The sequence below is a fragment of the Bufo bufo genome, chromosome 9, assembly GCF_905171765.1.
Source record: "Bufo bufo chromosome 9, aBufBuf1.1, whole genome shotgun sequence".
In the NCBI taxonomy this organism is placed as follows: domain Eukaryota; kingdom Metazoa; phylum Chordata; class Amphibia; order Anura; family Bufonidae; genus Bufo; species Bufo bufo.
In genome coordinates this window covers 217,786,498-217,811,604 of record NC_053397.1, presented here as the reverse complement: position 1 = coordinate 217,811,604, position 25,107 = coordinate 217,786,498, and the positions used below count along the sequence as shown (strand labels likewise).

At 42.7% G+C, this 25,107-nt stretch overlaps 1 protein-coding gene across 2 annotated transcripts in view; it reads left to right on the top strand.

The window, feature by feature from the left end:
- CACHD1 (cache domain containing 1) overlaps positions 1-25,107 on the top strand; it is a 90,603-nt gene that overhangs the window by 21,117 nt on the left and 44,379 nt on the right. For both annotated transcript variants that reach the window (XR_005774225.1, XM_040407526.1), the window contains exons 2-3: positions 11,956-12,018; positions 24,518-24,666. Coding sequence is in view for 1 of the 2 variants with exons in the window: in XM_040407526.1 (XP_040263460.1) it covers positions 11,956-12,018; positions 24,518-24,666 (212 nt within the window). In the remaining variant the exon portion in view is untranslated. The remainder of the gene's footprint in view (positions 1-11,955; positions 12,019-24,517; positions 24,667-25,107) is intronic.

The following is a 25,107-nucleotide window of genomic DNA, read 5'->3' as shown; positions in this document are numbered from 1 at the left end:
AAGTAGCCTGACTTTCTTGCAGACGACACAGGGGTGACTTTCCTCCTGATCCCTACCATTTTTGATCCAGGCCCATCGTATCTGCTTTCCTAAAGCAGACAAAGCAGTGGGGGAGAGCTCCTGCTGCACCCAGTTGCCTTACAGCAGCAGAGAGGCTAATCTCTTGGGACACTTTTTGATGAGTTTTTGAGAGTTTTTAAAGACATGAGATGGGATAGGATCAATAAAGTAGCATTTTTATTTTTATTTTATTTTTTACACAGTTGCATGCTGGGAATTGGATGCCCTTGTGCCGTCGGGGTATGGCGCTGCATGCCCTAGACTTTATACCATGGTGAGAGTCTAGGAAAATTCCTTGTATTCCCTGCAGCTTTTGAGGACAATCCCTTCGAGAGTTTGCAGCTTTATGAGCCTGGACTTTGGACTTTTGGGTTGAAACCATTGTTTTTCTTTCCTTGAGAAGCTTCGTCCGGGTTCACTGACTAATACGAGTCCAGGCTGAAGAAGAATGCCGGATTGTAGTGATTAATCGCTGCGCGTACGAGGTTGTAATGACCGGGACGTTGAATGCATTTGTGATATGATGCCCCTAGCCCTGGCATGGCCAACTTCATATGTATCACACAATACCCTATGCCACCATTCACTTGCCAGATGGCAGGTGTCGGGCGTCACAGATCATCATTTGCGTAATGCTTCTGCCGACTCGGCTAAACCTACGGTCGACCTTCAGAATATTTTTTGGATTGAATAAACCAGGGATGGTCAACCTGCGGCCCTCCAGCTGTTGCAAAACTACAACTCCGGGCATGCCCTAATAGCTGTAGGCTACCCAGGCATGCTGGGAGTAGTAGTTTTGCAACAGCTGGAGGGCTGCAGGTTGGGCATGCCTGGAATAAACCATTTACAGGTTGAATAATGAAAAATATTATTTTTGATTTTTCTCACGTTTTGCTGCTTCTGGATTGAAATTCTCCCTGTGGATGACGGACTTGCTCGCTTTTAATGATTTGCTGCTAATTGCCTGCTGATACTTCCCCGAGCGTTGAATGATTTATGTACAGACGCTACTGGCGCGCAGAGTCCGTCCCTGCTCACGTCGTGCTCAGACTACATGGCTGCTTTAGGTCTTATGTACTGAGCCGTACGCAAGGAGCCCTGTACGCGCTCACTGGGCCTGGCCGAGTGTGCATGTGTTGTGGATGGAGAGAGAGGGGTAAGTTGCTGCTACACACCTCCGCCCAATCGGAAAACACCCATACACACAAGGGCTCATGCACACAAACGGATTTTCTTTCTGTGTCCGTTCCGGGTTTTTTTTTTTTTTTTTGTGGACTGTATGCGGAACCATTCATTTCAACGGGTCCGCAAAAACAAACACACACGGGAGTTACTCCGTGTGCATTCCGTTTCTGTATGTCCGTATTTCTGTTCGCAAAAAAATAGAACATGTCCTATTATTGTCCGCATTACGGACAAGGATGGAACTGTTCTATTAGGGGTCAGCTGTTTCGTTCTGCAAAATACGGAATGCACACAGACATCATCCGTATTTTTTGTGGACCGCAGAATACATACGGTCGTGTGCATGAGGCCTAAGGGTGCATTTACATGGATCCGAATGTGGATCCATTCATTTCAAGGGGCCGCAAAAAATGCAGACAACATATGGATGGTCCTCCGTGTGAGTCGTCTGCATCCATTCTACTGAGCCGCAAAATATAGAACTTATCTCAATTCTGTACTTTTTGTGGACAAGAATTTTTTTTTTTCAATGGGGCTCACAAAAAGCGCGGGATGTGCACGGACCACATCCTTATTTTTCAAATCCACAATTTGCGGACCGCAAAATGGATACGGTTGTGTGAATGCACCCTTAGGTGGTTGGCTGGTCCAGACAAAATCTGTGGGTTCTCCTTAAAGAGGTTTTCCAGCTTTAGGCCTCCTGCACACGGACGTGTGTGCGCCCCGTGGCCGTGCAAATTGCGGGCCGCAATGCACAAACACCGACCGTGGGGCAGCCGCAGTGGATCGTGGACTCATTCACTTGAATGGGTCCGCGATCCGCCCGTTTTGCAAAAAGATAATAGAACACTCCGTAGGGCTTCCGTGGGTTTCCGTTCCGTATCTCTGGATTTGCGGACCCATTGAAGTGAATGGGTCCGCATCAGTGATGCGGAATGCCCACGGAACGGCGCCTGTGTATTGCGTATCCGCAAATGCAGTCCGCAATACGGCAACGGAACACCTACGGTCGTGTGCAGGAGGCCTTATGGAGATTTTTAACTTTTGCTCGCAGCATGCTCTACCTTTGGACGACAAAAAAAACAACAACATACTTTCCTGCTCCTTACTGCTCCATCCTGGATGGATGGGGTTCTCATGTGCCACTGCCGCCAATGGCTGGCCTCAGCGGTGACATCCACCTGCAGTGGCATGGCGCTCAGGGAAACATCACCGCTGAGGCCAGCCATTGGTTGCAGTAGGACGTGAGACCCCAAGGGTCCAGAAGTTTACAGGCCGGGAGCAGGAATGAAGCAGAATTTTTTTTTTATTTTTTTTTCACCACCTAGAGCCGGCTGCTAGTGAAAGTTAAATGGCCAAAAACCTGGACAACCCCTTTTAATCCTTTAATTCTCCTACAGATTTGCGAGGTCCTAGGTAAAGCGGAGCCCCATAGACTTCAATTAGTGCTCCCTAAAAATTATTTAAAACCTTTTTCCTACTTTTCCCAAACTTGCTATGAACAGACCCTTTCTGTCTGTGCTGAGAAGAGGATGAGATTTTACAGTTTCTCCTTGCAGCAGGGAAATGGTTAACGGCCCCAGTAATTGGCCGCCCTGTGTTTATAGCCATTGGTAAACTCTGGTAATTGGGTGTCCTGTTTCCTGCGAACCTCCCACTCACTGAAGGGAAGGTAATGGCCGCTGGAGAATGTGCTCCTTTCAAGGGACCGGGGCCACCAAATGTTTTCCATACTTCAGGAGTTAAAGGAACGCTCCCTGATTTTGTCTTTCCTGTTTTGAAACCTGGCAATGTCTTGGACAGAAGCTTTGAAGGTCGTGTAGACTTTTGCAACCGTTTGCCATCGCTCCAGCACATCTGAAAAAAATACACTAAAGTAACTGTGCAAATAGTGTTGCCATCCTATCCCCTGCCGTTTTGTCTATACAGCTCCTATGCAGAGCCATAGGTATAATAATAATTGCAAGAAGAGTGCCGTGTGATCCTGCAGTCGTGTAAAGCGCTGTTCACATTTGCAGCAGAGGCTCCGATAGCAGCTTTCTGCAGAAATTCCATCATAGTTGGAAAGGGAAGATAATGCAGCCTGCTGCTCTAGTCCTTCCATGGAAATGATGCATAAGCTCAGTGCACTTGTTATTACTCAGTGGGGTGCACTGATTCTGTGTGAACAGAGCCTTAATCTGCTGCAGCCTCCATGCTAGAAATCAGAAGTTGACTTTGGACTTCTGCCAGCGATTTGCAGTACATGTCACACACCCGTACCCCAATTTAGGGACTAATCTGCATGTGGCCATGGGCTGCAAAAGTGTCAAACTGCAGCAAAAATGTACTTTTTTTTTTTGCTTTGCAGATTTCCTTGTTGATAATCTACTTCCCTCCTTCAGACAGTAGCAGAAATGGTCTGGAACAGGCATGCTCAACCTGCGGCCCCCCAGCTGTTGCAAAACTACAACTCCCTGCATGCCCGAACAGCCTACAGGTATCAGCCCTCAGCAGGGCATTGTGGGAGTTGTAGTTTTACAACAGCTGGAGGGCCGCAGGTTGAGCATGCCTGGACTCTGGAAGATCAGACTACACAGAGGGTTTGTTTGCAGTCTGTAACCATGGAGACACATGGGTTTGCATAGGCACATTATATACAATATGATTGTAGGAAATCAGGACCCAGACAGTTGCTGGGTGCACTGGAGCAAAGAACTGCATGCCAAATCGAGCATGCCCTTAAAATGAAGTTTCTTGTTCTTGGCATAATGGACACTTCTTCTAAGGGATCTCTCAGGAGCATCAGCTCATTTGATAGTGCCGATTGCAGGGCTTCTTATTAGGGTACTTTCACACTAGCGTCGCTGGATTCCGGCAGGCAGTTCTGTCGCCGGAACGGCAATCTGCATGCAAACGGACACCATTACAATACCGGATCCGTCTCTCCAGTTGTCATCCGAAAAAATGTATCCGGTATTTATCTTTTTTTCACATTTTTAAAGCTCTGCGCATGCGCGGACCGCAAAACCGGATCCATTTTTCCGGAACACTTAGGGCATTAATGCATTTTAATGGAAAATAATGCCGGCATTCCGGCAAGTGTTCCAGAATTTTGGACAGAGAAAATACCGCCTCATGCTGCGGTATTTTCTCCGTCCATAAACCGTACAGTGACTGAACTGATTGCTCTCCATTCAGAATGCATTAGGATAAAACTGATCATTTTTTCCCCAGTATTGAGCCCCTAGGACGGAACTCAATACCGGAAAAGAAAAACGCTAGTGTGAAAGTAGCCTTACATGAGCGTCCATGCAGGAGGCCCCATAGATTGTAGCCCCTAATGCAGAACTGCCTACCAATATATACCAGTGTCAGACTGTGCAAGGACCCCCCCCAACTGGTGACATCCAGCTGGACCTTCATTGCAGACTGCTGGCAATTCAGTCATAAACTTCTAGCAGGAATAATAGAGGAATGGCACAACGTAGTTATATGGGTGATGCAGGTAGTCACTATAGCAGACATGCCAGGAGAAGGACAGGTCCTCTTTTACTAGGACTGTTACATTTGTGCTGCCACAACACCCTTTACTATAGATTGATACATTGTGATGAAACATTTGTGCTGCTGCTGCTATGTTTTGCTCACAGAGGATTGTCTTAGACTGGATTCGGTGATGGCAGACCCTAACACTCAGAAGTATTAGGTCTGAACGTTCCAATTCATTGACAGCAAGCACAGATCTTGAAAATGCTGAGGAATTGAACAAAGACTTTTAGAAAAGGCAATGATAAGTCTTCAAGTCTAAAAGACATTTGGAGAAGGCCATCCGAATCGGCGCAGGGCACCGTGCAGAAGTCGGCCGTGGCGACCAGTCAGATTGATGCATTTGTTTTCTTCAGAGGTGGAATCTGTTTGCCGCGGACAACTTTCCTCCTTTTCCTCTGGTACTGATTAGTGTCGATACTCGGGGACCCTGCGGACTCCTCTGAATATTAATTTATGTAAATGGGAAGCCAGTTGAGTTATTTTGCGCACATTTACGGCCACAATGGCATATAAATTCGGAGACCATCGTTCCGCCACGCGTTTTGTGTTCCAGCTCCTGATAATTACGTCGCGCCTTTCTGTGTGTGAAGTCTTGTTAATGACATAATAGCAATATCAATTGTTTCATAATGATCTCCTGATCCCCAGCGCAGCGGGGGGAGGGAGCGACTTACGCCATTTTAATTAAAAATCGATGCGCACAGTGTGACGCCAGGAAACGCCACTCATCTCTCTCCTCAACTGAACAAGCAGACGTAGAAGGCCGATTGATGGCACGGTACAGGGACTTATCAGAAAAGTGCAACACGTTCTAGATGATCAAATGGCGGTTTAATGGAATTCTACTGTATAGGGCAGTGCTGGTGAACCTTTTAGAGACCGAGTGCCCAAACTGAAACCCAAAGCCCACTTATTTATCGCCAAGTGCCAAGCCAGCAATTTAACCTGAATAGCAATATAGTATATTTTCCATGTATCATTTAGCTATAATAGCCTGCCTACATTCAATGCACTGCCTGTGCCAATCATAGTGCGCCCTGCGCTGAGGAAGGACAGGAAAAATCAAAGGCATATTAGTACGCCAAAGACTTTTTCAAGGGTGCGGGTGCCCACAGAGAGGGCTCCGAGTGCCGCCACTGGCACCCATGCCATAGGTTCGCCAACACTGGTATAGGGTGTGCAAAACAATGGATTCTACAGACTGTTGCAGGACACTTACTACCAGGTTAAAAAAAGCAAAACTTGTCATTCAAAATATATTCAGCTTTTTATATGCGATATAAAAACTAGTAAGTAATCTGGAATTTATGTCCCGGGGCAAAAAAATTCTTTTATAATATTTTCACATTACCAATCAAGGTTTTGCAAAGGCCTCATGTCCTGGAAGTAAGAATGGCCTAATTGGTCTTTTGTAGTAACGGAAAAAAGCTCTTTAATAAAAGTTGATAATAAACATTAAATTGTGCTGAATATTGCTGCACATGTATGACATTGTACGGCTGCGCCGACCGTAATAAAAGAAAACCACTTACAGTTCATTTCTCAAGACCAGATGTGAGACAGCTGCGGTGTGGAGGGTGGAGAATACTGCCTATTATGTACAAGAATATAACTACTATAATACTGCTCCTATGTACAAGGATATAACTACTATAATACTGCTCCTATGTACAAGAATATAACTACTATAATACTGCTCCTATGTACAAGAATATAACTACTATAATACTGCTCCTATGTACAAGAATATAATTACTATAATACTGCTCCTATGTACAAGAATATAATTACTATAATACTGCTCCTATGTACAAGAATATAACTACTATAATACTGCTCCTATGTACAAGAATATAACTACTATAATACTGCTCCTATGTACAAGAATATAACTACTATAATACTGCATCCTATGTACAAGAATATAACTACTATAATACTGCTCCTATGTACAAGAATATAACTACTATAATACTGCTCCTATGTACAAGAATATAACTACTATAATACTGCTCCTATGTACAAGAATATAACTACTATAATACTGCTCCTATGTACAAGAATATAACTACTATAATACTGTCTCCTATGTACAAGAATATACCTACTATAATACTGCTCCTATGTACAAGAATAGAACTACTATAATACTGCCTCCTATGTACAAGAATAGAACTACTATAATACTGCCTCCTATGTACAAGAATAGAACTACTATAATACTGCCTCCTATGTACAAGAATAGAACTACTATAATACTGCCTCCTATATATAAGAATATAACTACTATAATACTGCCTCCTATATATAAGAATATAACTACTATAATACTGCCTCCTATGTACAAGAATAGAACTACTATAATACTGCCTCCTATGTACAAGAATAGAACTACTATAATACTGCCTCCTATGTACAAGAATAGAACTACTATAATACTGCTCCTATGTACAAGAATATAGCTACTATAATACTGCTCCTATGTACAAGAATATAACTACTATAATACTGCTCCTATGTACAAGAATATAACTACTATAATACTGCTCCTATGTACAAGAATATAACTACTATAATACTGCCTCCTATGTACAGGAATATAACTACTATAATACTGCTCCTATGTACAAGAATATAACTACTATAATACTGCTCCTATGTACAAGAATATAACTACTATAATACTGCTCCTATGTACAAGAATATAACTACTATAATACTGCTCCTATGTACAAGAATATAACTACTATAATACTGCTCCTATGTACAAGAATATAACTACTATAATGCTGCCTCCTATGTACAAGAATATAACTACTATAATGCTGCCTCCTATGTACAAGAATATAACTACTATAATACTGCCTCCTATGTACAAGAATATAACTACTATAATACTGCTCCTATGTACAAGAATATAACTACTATAATACTGCTCCTATGTACAAGAATATAACTACTATAATACTGCTCCTATGTACAAGAATATAACTACTATAATACTGCCTCCTATAGATAAGATGATGACTATAAATGAGAAGTCTGATTTGTATAGGTCTTGTGATATCCAGATACCAGTGTGTGGTCTCTGTCTCCTGCTAATGAGTCTTGTCCGCCTGCTCCGCGCTCCGTACACTGAGCTCCTCCGCCGGTCATTGTCATGTAAATGAGGTCGCCGTCTGCAGAGAGAGGATTCTTAGCACGTGCAGTGAATTTTCTTCCGATGCGGCAGATTTCTATTGGACGTCCAGACGTTCTTCTCCTGTTGTGTGAGTGGAGTCATCTGTATGTTTGGGGCTTAATTTAAAGGATTCTGTAGCTTTTGTGTAATCAGAGGCCAAACCCAGTTCAAAACTATAAAAAAAAAATAAAGCAGGGTCATGACAGCTCTTTTGTGTCATGCTCCGCCCCTCAGGCCCTGCTCTTAGCATAATATAATGTATCCGTTTTCCGACCAGTTCTACTTTGTAAAAAGTCCTTTCTACTATACTTTGTCAGTCTCTCTCACCATTTTCATAATCTCTACTTGCTGTCAATGAATGGCACCATTCTTGTTCTCATCCTGAGGTCTGTACAGGCCTAATCCTTCTCACAGCTGAGGGTTTGTTACTATTGTATCACCTCTGAGCTGGACAGGACAGACTGATACCATGTGACCTGCACTGATACAATGTAACAATGTCACAGCTACTTTACATTGATCCGGTGAAAAGAATGTTCTGTTTTCCTTCCCCTTGAAATGATGGTACTTTGTGCCCGTGGCCATTGGCAGGGCCCGTCCTCCCCGGCTTATACTTTTGGGCAGTGTCCCCAGCAGTGAAGGCTCCAATGCTGTGGCCAGGGGCCCCGGGCACTGCAGCCATCTGTTTTCTTTTACCGCGTTGGATGGGAGTTTTGTACGGGCGGGCGCTGCTGGCGGTGTCGGGGGCTGAGCTGTAGTCAGATTACACCGCCAGATCCTCGGCCTCCAACATGTGGTACCGATTTTTCTGGCCCTTCGCCTCCGTCCTAACCTTCAGCTTCACTGATTGCTTTCTGGCAATTTTTCAGATGGCTGATTGTGGAGGGAGCCTTGGTTGGGGTCCCCCCCCCCCCCCCGACTTTAACGATTTCCTGACCTGTTTTCGGACATTTTTCCCATCTCTATATAATTCACCGGATCGGCCTCCTTCGGATGTTACTATCGGCTCCCATGAAAGCTGGGTGACAACTCGTATTGCAGCCACAATCAGAGGGGTTGTCACCAAAAACTCTCAAACTGCAGCTTATGCCAACCAATATGGCCCCAATTACTGGTCCCAGATCTCCCAGGCTCGTTATATACACGGCGGTGCTGACTACCTCTGTGGGGAACAAAGTGACCCCCATATTGGTTGTCACGCAAGGGAGGTCAGATCGCTTGCATCTGCGCCTGGCACGCGGCCGGACACCCAGCGAGGACAAATCCCACAACTGCCCCCCCCCTCCTCTATCTTTCACTACAAGTCCCAGCATGCATGAAGGCATCCTAGTAGGTTGGGGATTCCACTGCTACTGCAGAACCTCTTTGTGGCGATGCCTGGGCGGAGTCGTTACTTGCTCTCCGTCCTAGCGTATGCGATGAATGCCACAGTGTGAGAATGATTGGAGTTATAATCCTCGGCTTCTTATGATCTTCATGTGATTACTTTCTCTATCGCTCCATTCACTGACATTCTCTTTGAATTTATCCTCGGGTGGGTCCCAGGAATTCGCCACGTCCCCCCACCCCTCCTTGTCCTTACGAACGCGCAGAACATAGTTGACTTTTGCGCCGCCTTTAGGTGGTCTCCTTCCATGTGAGAAGTAGAAACTGATGGCGGCTGCGTCACGCGTCTCCATGCTTAAGGTGCATTCGCTCAACCACGTTCATTGGGCGGTCTGCAAAATACGGATGCGGCCTGTGTGCACACCGCCACATTGAAACGGACAAGAATAGGACATGTTGGATGCGCAGAGCAACACGGGCGACCTTCATGTGCTGTCCGCATTTTTCGCCGACCTATAGGTATGAATCTGTCCGCGTGTGAGCTGCAGAAAATGCGACGTTGTCTCCAGGTTCCAGCTACATCGCGGTCACACGGCTCATTAGGTGGGACGGAAAGATGAGCCGTTTTTAGGGGACAGATTTTGGCAAAGATTTGGTGCAAATTCTGCCAAAAAGTAAAACCTCCACTTGGATTTCATGCGGATTTTCACTGAGATTGGTGAAAAGAACAGACCTGCTGTGGATTCAAACTGGTCGCTCCCATGGGGGTCACTATCTGCGCAGATTTTTTTCTTTCCCATCAGCAGATGAGATTTGCTACAATCTGATCCTTTTTGCTGCTGCCATCATCCAGAGCTACAACGATGTGCAGCGGAGTTTTTCTGCAAATCCGACGCCAAATCCAGTTTTTGCGTTGCGACGGATTGTCTGCGGATTGTAACCTTTGTAACGGGAAAGACAGTGCCGCAGGTTTCAAGGTCCGCTGCGTGTGGGCAGGAAAAATCCACGACCCATCTGACATCTAAACATGGCGTATATAGATTCTATTGTATTGATGCTCCTGCGTGAGATCCGTACGTTTTGGGTTGTTTTTGAATCTAGCTTCTTGTCTCCTATCTGGATGGAAATGGCGAATCCGCTCTGCCATTTATTTTTTCTACGACGCTCAGTAAATAAGAAGGGGGGGGGGGGGGGGAGTTGGATGCAGCAAGTTATATTTCTGGCATTTTGCTAGCAATTATTTCATAGCCTGAGGGAAGAATCGGAAGACGTTATCTGCAAACCGCCGGGTGACTAGACCTTTTCACAGAATGGTACAGTCCTAATTTAATGTGGATTTACTGGTTTTTTTGGTCGTCTGCGAAAATGGCAGATTTGCTAATATTTTTTTTTTGTGTGTGTTTTTTTTTCTTTTTTAAACCTCTGCTGCGCGGATTTTAATGAAAACCAGAACACTGCATTGCCCGAAAGGGAAAGTTCAAAGTGTTTGCTGGCGAGGGCGATGCGGGCGCGTGCTGGTGAAATAATGCTCTCGGGGTTAGCGCAGGAAGTCAATTGTTAGCATTGAAGACTTTTATATTTAGGCCAAATTGTAAAAAATTCGGGATTCCTTTTTTTTTTTTTTTTTTTTTTTTTTTTTTTTGGGTTTCAGTTGAGAATATTGTAATCGTAACTCCCATAGCAACCAGTCTGAGTAGTTTAAAGAGCACTAGTCAGCAGGAGCAACCCCACTTTTCCAGGCAGGTTGTTGCAGGATTATATATATATTTTTTTAAACATAAATAGTAACATGGAAAAAAAAAATTATCTGATTTTTAAACTATAGGCACTTTTTTGATGCCAGTATGAGCAACCAAACCGGGGTCTTGGAAAGTCGCCTTTCACTATGGCCATGTTTCTGAAGGGTACGCTAAGATCCATCAGCCATGCAGGAGGACGCCCCCTGTAGTCTCTCTTATATTGTAATGGTGGCCAGAGGGGGGCGCTCTTCCGCTGTTATATCTGAGCAGCCCCCCTCCAGACACTTGCTGGCTCATAGTAACCACCTATCTACCCTTACAAAGCCCTGAATCCTTTTTTTTGGCCGCTTCCATTCCCTAGGAGCCGCTAAACGGAAGAGATTTATTGCTGCCTTTAGATCTGCAAGTTCACATTTCTTAAATTCTCCGATTCCCAGCCAGCCCCAGAGAAAGCGAGAAAGGGACGGTTGTGGAAAGGGGGGAAATTGAATCCATTGGATTTGCAAAATGGTTTAAGAGGGGGGGGGGGGGGGGGGGGGTTCACACCTTCTTGGAAGCTTTGGTTTTGGATAGAAGGAGCTGGTCTCATCACAGCCGAATATCATCTATCAGGGAACGACTCTTAATAAGCAGATGTTGCAGAACATATTGGGAGTTGTAGTGGTTTTTTAGGGACTGGATCAGCAACTTCTTGCACTCCAGCTGTTCAGAAAATACAACTCCCAGAATCCTCCTTTCATTTCTATGGAAGTTACAAAAACAGCTGAGTAAGTGTGCATGTTGGGAGTTGTAGTTTCACATCAGCTGGAGTGCTGAAGGTTGCAGATCCCTGGGCTGGATGCATTGTATCTGTTCCTAACACTTATTTTTTGCTCATTTGTTTCATCCCAGTTTCTCACAACTTTTTTTTTATTTTTGTCATTTTGTTTGCAGAGAATATTCAATTCATTCGTCTATACCGAGAAGATCTCAAATGGTGAAACAGAAGTCCAACAGGTAAGTTCTCCGCCTGGTTTCGCTCAGACTTTTGGCTTTTCCTGCAGCGCTATTTCCTGCATTTTGTTTTTGCATTGTACTCGCATGTGAAAGTAGCCTTAAAGGGAACCTGTCATCAACTTTATGCTGTCCCCCCGCCTCTCTACAATTAGATGGACGTGCTGCCGGGATCGCGCTCTTCTAGCGCATGCGCGGTACGCTGCGCGTTCCTCAATCACCCGCCTGCATTTTGCTGACTGCGGATGCGCTGGACAGTTTGATCACGCGCCCGGCCGTCACGCTGTAACAGGCAGCGTACCGCGCATGCGCTAGAAGAGCGCGATCCCGGCAGCATGTCCAACTAATTGTAGAGAGGAGGGGTAAGGGGCGGGCTTAGCTTTACTTGAAGCAAGGAGGCCGCTGCCCCCTTGACTTCAAGCCTGACTCGGAGACCGCGCCGACCGACATTAAAACAGCGTTTTTAACAAGTATGAAGAAACACAAAGAGGAAAGAAAAACATGATTAGCAACACACTGGGGGATACTGTAAGGTACTGTGGTCGGTTTAATATGCGTTTTGCAGGTGAAAGGTTCCCTTTAAGGTGTACATAAAGAGGTGCTGGTCAGGTCAGCCAATCTGATATATGGCGTCTCTGATAGGCTGTTCGCCAATATTGAACTGAAAGAAAACCTTGTGACTGCCACCTAGTACAAGCTTTATTTTTGTAGATTTAATCATGAATCATAGCCACGTGAATGGATGTTCATCAGTATCTGCCACCTGAATATAACTCCTATAATACTGCCTCCTATGTACAGGAATATATCTACTATAATACTGCCTCCTATGTACAAGAATATAACTACTATAATACTGCCTCCTATGTACAGGAATATATCTACTATAATACTGCCTCCTATGTACAAGAATATAACTACTATAATACTGTTCCTATGTACAAGAATATAACTACTATAATACTGCCTCCTATGTACAGGAATATAACTACTATAATACTGCTCCTATGTACAAGAATATAACTACTATAATACTGCCTCCTATGTACAAGAATATAACTACTATAATACTGCTTCTATGTACAAAAATATAAGTACTATAATACTGCTCATATGTACAAGAATATAACTACTATAATACTGCTCATATGTACAAGAATATAACTACTATAATACTGCCTCCTATGTACAAGAATATAATTACTATAATACTGCCCCTATGTACAAGAATATAACTACTATAATACTGCTTCTATGTACAAGAATATAACTATTATAATACTGCCTCCTATGTACAAGAATATAACTACTATAATACTGCTCCTATGTACAAGAATATAACTACTATAATACTGCTCCTATGTACAAGAATATAACTACTATAATACTGCTCCTGTGTACAAGAATATAACTACTATAATACTGCTCCTGTGTACAAGAATATAACTACTATAATACTGCTCCTGTGTACAAGAATATAACTACTATAATACTGCTCCTATGTACAAGAATATAACTACTATAATACTGCTCCTGTGTACAAGAATATAACTACTATAATACTGCTCCTGTGTACAAGAATATAACTACTATAATACTGCTCCTGTGTACAGGAATATAACTACTATAATACTGCTCCTATGTACAGGAATATAACTACTATAATACTGCTCCTATGTACAAGAATATAACTACTATAATACTGCTCCTCTGTACAAGAATATAACTACTATAATACTGCTCCTATGTACAAGAATATATCTACTATAATACTGCTCCTATGTACAAGAATATACTACTATAATACTGCTCCTATGTACAAGAATATAACTACTATAATACTGCTCCTATGTACAAGAATATAACTACTATAATACTGCCTCCTATGTACAGGAATATAACTACTATAATACTGCTCCTATGTACAGGAATATAACTACTATAATACTGCTCCTATGTACAAGAATATAACTACTATAATACTGCTCCTGTGTACAAGAATATAACTACTATAATACTGCTCCTGTGTACAAGAATATAACTACTATAATACTGCCTCCTATGTACAAGAATATAACTACTATAATACTGCCTCCTATGTACAAGAATATAACTACTATAATACTGCTCCTATGTACAAGAATATAACTACTATAATACTGCTCCTATGTACAAGAATATAACTACTATAATACTGCTCCTATGTACAAGAATATAACTACTATAATACTGCTCCTATGTACAAGAATATAACTACCATAATACTGCCTTCTATGTACAAGAATATAACTACTATAATACTGCTCCTATGTACAAGAATATAACTACTATAATACTGCTCCTATGTACAAGAATATAACTACTATAATACTGCTCCTATGTACAAGAATATAACTACTATAATACTGCTCCTATGTACAAGAATATAACTACTATAATACTGCCTCCTATGTACAAGAATATAACTACTATAATACTGCCTCCTATGTACAAGAATATAACTACTATAATACTGCTCCTATGTACAAGAATATAACTACTATAATACTGCTCCTATGTACAAGAATATAACTACTATAATACTGCTCCTATGTACAAGAATATAACTACTATAATACTGCTCCTATGTACAAGAATATAACTACTATAATACTGCTCCTATGTATAAGAATATAACTACTATAATACTGCTCCTATGTACAAGAATATAACTACTATAATACTGACTCCTATGTACAGGAATATAACTACTATAATACTGACTCCTATGTACAAGAAGATCAGTTTTTGTATGTTAAGTGACCTAAATATTTGCAGATAATGTGACTTTCTGGGCAGCTGGAATCTGGAGATGGATTTCAGACATAGAAATGAACTTTCTTGATAACATTGCAATTTTGTTTTCATTTGTTTTCTCTTTCTATGGAAGCTTCCTTACGTATTTTTTATAGTAATGTGTATATTGAAGTTTTCACCCCGTCTCTGTGCTTGAGCAGTTGGCGGGTGTATAAATAAACTCTCATCTACAATCCGCGGTTGGCATTCCTCCAGGCTGTGAAAGATCCTGTTACTGAAAAGTTTGATGACCCTTGACCTCAAGAATTTGAGCCCAATGAGCTGCCGTGTGTCTGAAAGGGTTAATGCACTTGTCCTAAAAACTCTCGTTTCCCTGAGCAAGGCCCCGTAATGTAAGACTGTGTAAACTGAGCCCGATGACATCACCAGAAATGGCAGGACCATCTTTCAGTGCAGTGAAAGGCCAGAGCGGGGGTTGTTCTGGCCAGATGGGGAGTAAACGGGGAGGGCGAGGTTTGTCATTTAGGGCTGTTTAATGGCTGCAGAGCAGTGTGTGAAGCCGTCAGGCCTCAGTAAGTTTTATGAAGTTGCACAAGAGCGGGCATTCTCTTAAAGAAACATGATGGGCAAAATTTGGACCAGTGCATATTACACTTTTCTTTTTATGAGGGCCTGAAAGATTGCAGCAGAGGCCGGGGCAGCGCTGTATGCGGACCCATTCACTTGAAATCATGGCCAGGCGCAGGCCTCAAGACTTCATGGCCAGGCGCAGGCCTCAAGACTTCATGGCCAGGCGCAGGCCTCAAGACTTCATGGCCAGGCGCAGGCCTCAAGACTTCATGGCCAGGCGCAGGCCTCAAGACTTCATGGCCAGGCGCAGGCCTCAAGACTTCATGGCCAGGCGCAGGCCTCAAGACTTCATGGCCAGGCGCAGGCCTCAAGACTTCATGGCCAGGCGCAGGCCTCAAGACTTCATGGCCAGGCGCAGGCCTCAAGACTTCATGGCCAGGCGCAGGCCTCAAGACTTCATGGCCAGGCGCAGGCCTCAAGACTTCATGGCCAGGCGCAGGCCTCAAGACTTCATGGCCAGGCGCAGGCCTCAAGACTTCATGGCCAGGCGCAGGCCTCAAGACTTCATGGCCAGGCGCAGGCCTCAAGACTTCATGGCCAGGCGCCATACGTCTTTTATTGCCTGGCCCTGTCAGTCAAAGTGGTCGGGGCGCAACTGGGAATGAAAAGGAGCGGATCATCGGGTGCAACAGCACCACCCTCATTGCACCCAGGGGCTAATTAGCATAAAATAAAAAAGCTTATTTCTCAACAAAAAGGGCCGAGATTGTTACAATGTACTGACTAGCGCGTCACTTTCGCGTGAATGGGGCTGAGTTGCAATACCATGCACAGCCTCTATCCAATGGACGGCGCTGTCCTTGCCTAGCTGTAAGGAAGCCAGAGCACTGCTGATCGGCAAGGGCCCCCACTGTCGATCCGGCATTGATGACTTGTGCTGAGGATAGGTCATCGGTATAGGAACCTTTTAACTCCACTGTGTGAACATAGCCGTGCACTCAGCTAGAAATCCGCCCCAGTTTGCGGTTTAGCTTCGTGTGAGTGCGGCTTTTGACTACGTCTCACCCTGATCGTATCTAGATTTGCTGCGCTTCAGAACACCCGTATAGCTGGAAATTCTCAATCTGGGGTTTTCTGTATCTGGAAATAAAAAAGAATGTTTGCATTCACTGACAGCCAGCAGAGATATTTTTAAAAATGGTGAGGAAAAGAAATGACTCGTTTCCCCCCCACAACTGGATGATCCTGGGACAGCGAGGCCACTCGACACTTGTTTACTTTTACAAGTGGAACATAATCGCATTCTTTTGCACCGCGGCTACATTTTGGTTACATTTCGGGAGATTCTTGTCAATGCCTCCTGCTCCTCTATAAACTATGATTCTTCTCATTTGTACCTTTTTCGCTCAGCCAAGGTTATTTCCGTAAAGGAAACATAAGCGGCGGACAGGCGCCGCTTATCTCCAGAGCACGCACGAGATTGGAAGGTTCGCCTGTCCGAACTGTGGTTTCCTTGACAACAGAACTTTCTTCTCGGAGGTTTTTTGACTGACCCCCCACCCTTGATGGAGGAAATGTATCGGTGCAGCGTACGTGGACGGCAGCCGTGGCGGTGACTGAGCTCGCCCTCTGTTTTGTGAATGCTCTGATTTATCACGTGCCAAAATCTGCTCCTGTATTCTTACAATTTAATTTAAATTAGTTTCCGCTTCACTATAGGATTAGGGTCGGAGTGTTGATATCTTTAGGGCTTTACACCCACCCGCCGGAGGTTATTTATGGGAGTCTCTTAACCTGTTTGTTCCTCATCAACGGTTGCCATCAAGCATTCACCACAGAGGGCCGTTTCCCGGCTGCTCAGTCTATGTGGGGAACTTTCCTTGAAGGGGTTGTATGTCCTAGTTGCATTTATTGTGCAGATCATGGAAAAATGAACAGAATTTGCCATTAAAAAAAGATCTAGTGGAGAGCTAGCATAGTATGGCGCCACCTGGTGGTCAGATTGTATAGAATGTGCAGGTCCGTCTACTTAGCTGAGTGTTGCTGGACACACATGCTCAGTCACTACCCTCCCTCCGGCTCCACTGCTGGGTTTTTATTCCTGTCCTCCATGTTGTTGTCAAATTGATTTCCTGCTGTCTGTCAGGGAACGAGCAAAGCCTCTGTAGTAGCATGTCCATATACACCAAAGCTGTGAAGATTAAGCATGAAAGTACTGTCTCTTTTCGTTACTCCAGACTCCATGATTACAATTATCATCTGTCTACAGTCAAAAGTACTAGGAGCCTTTTTATAGCTGCCAGAGGGGGAAGGAGACTGACTAGGAAACTTAATAGGGAGTATACTTGGAGCTGCCGCCAGAGGAGAAATGTTTCTGAATGTAAAATCACTAGGGACTATCTTTACTACTTCTGCAGGCGGTACTCACTAGGCAACTTATTGGGGATTGTATTTTTGTATTAACAGCTGCCCCAAGATGGTACGTGTCTGACTTCGAATTTACCAGGGACTATCTGTAAAGATTTCCAAAGGGGTTGTAGATTTGCGAGAAGAAAACTTGATTGGGATTATATTTTGAGTTTACAGAGGGTGAAGGAGACTGACTAGGGAACCTATAATGGGGGCTACCATAGAGAGGAGGAGACTCGCTAGTCAATTTACTTGTTTGTATTTACAGCTGCCAGAGGGGGGTGGTATGTGACTTTGAAATTACTGGGGACTATCTTCAAAGTTGTCAGAAGAGGGAGACTAACCAGGGAAGTTATTGGGGAGTAGCTTTACAGCTACCATGAGAAGAGGAGACTCTCTACATAATTTACTGGGGATTGTATTTACAGCTGCCAGAGGTGGAAGGCATCTAACTTGAAGTTTACATGGGACTAACTTTAAAGTTGCTGAAGGGATTGGAGACTCGTTAGGGATCTCGATAGGGACTATGTTTACAGATAACAGAGGGAGAAGGACTAGGGAAATGGTGATGGGGATAAGTGGAGGGGGGGTACATATAAAGTGCATTCAAAGGGTTTTGGGAGGTGTAGGCAAAAGAGGAAGTAGGTCATGTGACTCCGCCCATCATAGCACAGATGAGCAGTGAAGGGGGGGACACAGATGAATATGTCCCAGGGAAACGCTGTCAATGCCAGTCAGTGGAGAAAAAATGAACACTAATTGGTTGCTATGGGCAACAGCAATTTTTAAGTGTGTAATTTCTTGCAGTCATTTAAATTTTTTATTTTTATTTTTTTTTCATTTCCCTTCTGGGCTAAAGTCAAAATTCTGATTTTAAGACATGAGAAATCCAATGGCTTTACAAATGCTGCAGAGGGGGAGGGAAAATGCTACCATTCTTTACACTGCTGTCCGTCTTTAGTGAACTGGAAAATTTTACAGAAACCATTTTGGAATATAAACTTTATTACTGGGATAACCCCCTCAGATCCCTGTTGATGCATGCTGGGAGTTGTAGTCAACAGTTGTCGCCCCCTATTCTGGAGATTTCCTCTGCCCCTCTCCTATGTAGCCCCCCCCCCCCCCCGGCTTTATTCGCCAGCTGTGGATTCATAGTCACAATCCGCTCTTGATAAGATTGAAATCCTTTTTGCCTTTGAGATGTCATTTTTTCATCTGAAAGGGGCTTCTTTTGAGATGCAGAGTTTAAGGGAGCGACGCCACGGAGCGGCTCGGGGGATCTGCGCCGATAAACAAAAAGGACGCCTGGGGAAAATTAAGCCAGATAAAAGGAACAGATAGGCCGGATGAAAAAGAACGCCTCCCATTGAAAACACAAAAGGAGTTGATATTCAAAGGGCCGTTTGAGGTTCCCTTGTAAGAGAAAAATAAAATCCACTTACAAAACATATTTACATATTTAACGCCATTGCATCGCCGCTCCCCGCCTCCCCATAGGCCCCTACAACCAATATTAGTTTCCTGCCGTCTGCTGCCGCAGTCTTCTAGGTTAGGGCCACACGGGCGGCACCCAGGCTGCAGCCATGGACCTCCTAACCTTGCAGGGCAGAGGGGGCGGCATGCCTCATCATTGCCACAAGTTTCTATTACAATCTGGAACAATGGTGGCTTGTCCCGTCACTATGGCAACATTGCTAGCGGCTGTTGACGCCACAGCGGTGCCGCCGCCGGGGCGACATCCGGCAGTCTGTCCGATAGTTCTAGGAAACTTATTAAAGGGACACGCAGCAATAAACTGGGGTGTACCGGTGGAGAAAACCCATTTTGCAAGGAACCCAACTAGGGAATTCTGTGTTACTAGAGCCGAGGACCCTCATTCAGGGGCAGGGGCAGACTGGGAACTTGGTGGTCCTGGAAAAAATACTAAAAGTGGCCCTGTTTTGTAGTCTGGTCCAAATTGATGTAAGGCAGGGCCATCAACACCATATTGCTGCACATTATACCGCCCCAACAGAGCCAAATACCACAGTCCATCACAAAATACTGCCCCAAAAACTCCTACTGGTCTGCTGGGGGGAGGGCAGAGGCGGCCCCCTGGGAAATTTCCTTGTAAGGTCTATGGTCAATCCGCCCCTGTTAAAGGATAACTGTCATATTTTCATAAAAAAATAAAATAATTTTTAGCATCTGTTACTGCAGCAGCATTATGCATAAAGAAAACTTTAGTTTCTTCCCTTAGTTACGACTGTTTTGAATCCTACATTATGAGGATCTTCTCAAGATGGCTCCTCTGCCAGTTCTCTGAGGTCAAAACTGCTTTCCCTCAGGTCACATACAAACTTGCTGTAGCCAGCAGCTTCCTGCCAGCCAATCAGATTGGATTACTGAGAGACACGCCTCCTCACTCTAAAGCCTAATGCTGGCAGTGTGAAGGACCGCCCCCTCCGTCTTCCTAGCCGGAGCTGTTGTTATATGGTAATTGCTGATCTTTTGACAATCATTGACAGACTAACTCAGGTATACATGCCGAGCTCTAATAAACTAGCAAATAAATGAAAAATATGACCGTTTTGCACTGGAAGACCAGACCATATCATACCCCATATTCCCCTGTGGTGGCGCTGCAAGGAATTTGATCACTTGTTGCCCAATTGCCCACTGACCACAGCTGATCACTGAGGGACCTTTCTAATAAAAAAATGGATGACTCCTTTAATTTTTAGCAAAGAAATTGGTAAATGAAATGGATTGATTGTAAATTTGGAATAATCCTCTAGCGCACAGTAGCTTGTTTCTTGGGTGGCGGCGTGTCATATGACCTTGCCGAGTGTCTTTACGCGGTGAAGTTCTTGGCGGGGTCCTCCAAGAACCGCTTCACTTTTGGGCACAGCACGGTTGTCCGGTTGGATTTTGACCTGTGGAATTGTAGTGATTTCCATCGGATCAGCGGCGCCCTCTATTTTTGCCACTTATTTCTACCATGACACCGGCTGACCTGTTACATGTGCACTTGGCAGCTGAAGGCGTCTGTGTTGGTCCCATGTTGATATGTGCCCTCATTGCTGAGAAATATGTTTTAATATATGCCAACGAGCGCCTCGAAGCAACGGAGGCGTTACTATTGGGCCTCATTCACACGACCGTTGTTTTGGTTCCGCATCCGAGCCGCAGTTTTTTGCAGCTCGGGTGCGGACCCGTTCACTTCAATGGGGCCGCAAAAGATGCGGACAGCACTCCGTGGGCTGTCGGCATCCGTTGCTCCGTTCCGTGGCCCCGCAAAAAAAATAACATGTCCTATTCTTCTCTGTTTTGCAGACCAGAATAGGCATTTCTACAATGGGTCGCTCGTTCCGTTTCGCAAATTGTGGAAGGCACACGGGCGGCTTCCGTTTTTTGCGGATCCGCGGTTTGCGTACTGCAAAAAACAGTCGTGTGCATGAGGCCTTACACCTAGAGGCTCTGCTCTCTTCAACTGCCGCGCCCTCTGTACTTTGACAGGACCATGAAGCTATGTGCCCCCCCCCCCCCCTCCGTATTGCTGCATTCCCCCATCTTATAGCCTGGAGATTATAATGAAATTAGCAATTCTACACAGATGTAATCAGTCACTGCTCCGAACCGGGTAAAGATTTATGGCTTCTCCATATCGGGGTATTGTTTCACTCCTCCGAGACGTCTGCTTCACTAAGATTTTCATGCAAATGAATTTGGGATTTGCAAAGCGATCGCTCATTATTCATTCACATAACATAAAACTTCCTGCCCCACATGTTCTGTAAAACAATCAAAGAATTCATTTGTTACTATAAATTCTCAGCAATCCAGTCGGGGATTATTAATGGGGGAGACTAGATTATTAACTGGGAAGGGGTGGGATCTCTAATCGTGGTTTACACCAGAGACCCCGGGACTGTGGGAATAGTGATGGATATAGTAGAAACTTCTACCTGTACACATGCGTATTCCTCTGTATACATAGGAGGCAGTATTATAGTAGTTATATTCTTGTACATAGGAGCAGTATTATAGTAGTTATATTCTTGTACATAGGAGCAGTATTATAGTAGTTATATTCTTGTACATAGGAGCAGTATTATAGTAGTTATATTCTTGTACATAGGAGGCAGTATTATAGTAGTTATATTCTTGTACATAGGAGCAGTATTATAGTAGTTATATTCCTGTACATAGGAGCAGTATTATAGTAGTTATATTCTTGTACATAGGAGGCAGTATTATAGTAGTTATATTCTTGTACATAGGAGGCAGTATTATAGTAGTTATATTCTTGTATATAGGAGCAGTATTATAGTAGTTATATTCTTGTACATAGGAGGCAGTATTATAGTAGTTATATTCTTATACATAGGAGCAGAATTATAGTAGTTATATTCTTGTATATAGGAGCAGTATTATAGTAGTTATATTCTTGTACATAGGAGGCAGTATTATAGTAGTTATATTCTTATACATAGGAGCAGTATTATAGTAGTTATATTCTTGTAGATAGGAGCAGTATTATAGTAGTTATATCCTTGTACATAGGAGCGGTATTATAGTAGTTATATTCTTGTATATAGGAGCAGTATCATAGTAGTTATATTCCTGTACATAGGAGCAGTATTATAGTAGTTATATTCTTGTACATAGGAGGCAGTATTATAGTAGTTATATCCTTGTACATAGGAGCGGTATTATAGTAGTTATATTCTTGTACATAGGAGCAGTATTATAATAGTTATATTCTTGTACATAGGAGGCAGTATTATAGTAGTTATATTCTTGTACATAGGAGGCAGTATTATAGTAGTTATATTCTTGTACATAGGAGCAGTATTATAGTAGTTATATTCTTGTACATAGGAGCAGTATTATAGTAGTTATATTCTTGTACATAGGAGCAGTATTATAGTAGTTATATTCTTGTACATAGGAGCAGTATTATAGTAGTTATATTCTTGTACATAGGAGCAGTATTATAGTAGTTATATTCTTGTACATAGGAGCAGTATTATAGTAGTTATATTCTTGTACATAGGAGGCAGTATTATAGTAGTTATATCCCTGTACATAGGAGCGGTATTATAGTAGTTATATTCTTGTACATAGGAAGCAGTATTATAGTAGTTATATCCCTGTACATAGGAGCGGTATTATAGTAGTTATATTCTTGTACATAGGAGGCAGTATTATAGTAGTTATATTCTTGTACATAGAAGCAGTATTATAGTAGTTATATTCTTGTACATAGGAGCAGTATTATAGTAGTTATATTCTTGTACATAGGAGCAGTATTATATTAGTTATATCCCTGTACATAGGAGGCAGTATTATAGTAGTTATATTATTCTACATAGGAGCAGTATTATAGTAGTTATATTCTTGTACATAGGAGGCAGTATTATAGTAGTTATATTCTTGTACATAGGAGCAGTATTATAGTAGTTATATTCTTGTACATAGGTGCAGTATTATAGTAGTTATATTCTTGTACATATGAGGCAGTATTATAGTAGTTATATTATTCTACATAGGAGCAGTATTATAGTAGTTATATTCTTGTATATAGGAGCAGTATTATAGTAGTTATATTCTTGTACATATGAGGCAGTATTATAGTAGTTATATTCTTGTATATAGGAGCAGTATCATAGTAGTTATATTCCTGTACATAGGAGCAGTATTATAGTAGTTATATTCTTGTACATAGGAGCGGTATTATAGTAGTTATATTCTTGTACATAGGAGCAGTATTATAATAGTTATATTCTTGTACATAGGATGCAGTATTATAGTAGTTATATTCTTGTACATAGGAGGCAGTATTATAGTAGTTATATTCTTGTACATAGGAGCAGTATTATAGTAGTTATATTCTTGTACATAGCAGGCAGTATTATAGTAGTTATATCCCTGTACATAGGAGCGGTATCATAGTAGTTATATTCTTGTACATAGGAAGCAGTATTATAGTAGTTATATCCCTGTACATAGGAGCGGTATTATAGTAGTTATATTCTTGTACATAGGAGGCAGTATTAAAGGAGTTATATTCTTGTACATAGAAGCAGTATTATAGTAGTTATATTCTTGTACATAGGAGCAGTATTATAGTAGTTATATTCTTGTACATAGGAGCAGTATTATAGTAGTTATATTCTTGTACATAGGAGCAGTATTATAGCAGTTATGTTCTTATACATAGGAGGCAGGATTATAGTAGTTATATTCTTGTACATAGGAGCAGGATTATAGTAGTTATATTCTTGTACATAGGAGGCAGTATTATAGTAGTTATATTCTTGTGCATAGGAGCAGTATTATAGTAGTACTATTCTTGCGCATAGGAGGCAGTAATATAGTAGTACTATTCTTGTACATAGGAGGCAGTATTATAGTAGTTATATTCTTGTACACAGGAGCAGTATTATAGTAGTTATATTCTTGTACATAGGAGCAGTATTATAGTAGATATATTCTTGTACATAGGAGGCAGTATTATAGTAGTTATATTCTTGTACATAGGAGGCAGTATTATAGTAGTTATATTCTTGTACATAGGAGGCAGTATTATAGTAGTTGTATTCTTGTACATAGGAGGCAGTATTATAGTAGTTATATTCTTGTACATAGGAGGCAGTATTATAGTAGTTATATTCTTGTACATAGGAGGCAGTATTATATTTGTCGTGTTTTGTCCTATGACCCTGTTTTTCTGTCTTATCAGTTGGCTAAGAAGATTCGGGAGAAGTTTAATCGGTACTTAGATGTTGTGACGCGGAATAAACAGGTGGTGGAAGCGTCATACACTGCCCATCTCACCTCCCCACTCACTGCCATCCAGGACTGCTGCACCATCCCACCGTCCATGATGGAGTAAGTAGCATCCTTGTAATTAGACCTGGCTGTCCTTACATCCTGACGTGTCGGCTCGTACTGCCATTGTGTGCCCCACTGCTTTCTGTAGTTTGCATTGATATATATCATCTATAGTTCTGCGGTGTCTGAATGTTTCTCTCTGTATGGCCATGGGTAGTATTGTTAAGACATATTTAAGGCACATTCCTGAGCGACATTTTCTTAAAAGAGGCAGTTAATTACTGGTTATTTGACCCTTAAAGGGGTTTTCTCACTTCGAATGGCATTTATCATGTTAATACAAGGCACTTACTAATGTACTGTGATTCTCCATGTTGCCTCCTTTGCTTTCTTGATTCATTTTTCCGTCACATTATAGACTGCTCGTATCCAAGGGTTGCGACCACCCTGCAATCCAGCCTAGATCGTTGGAGTGAGCGCAGGCCAGCGCTTTGTCCC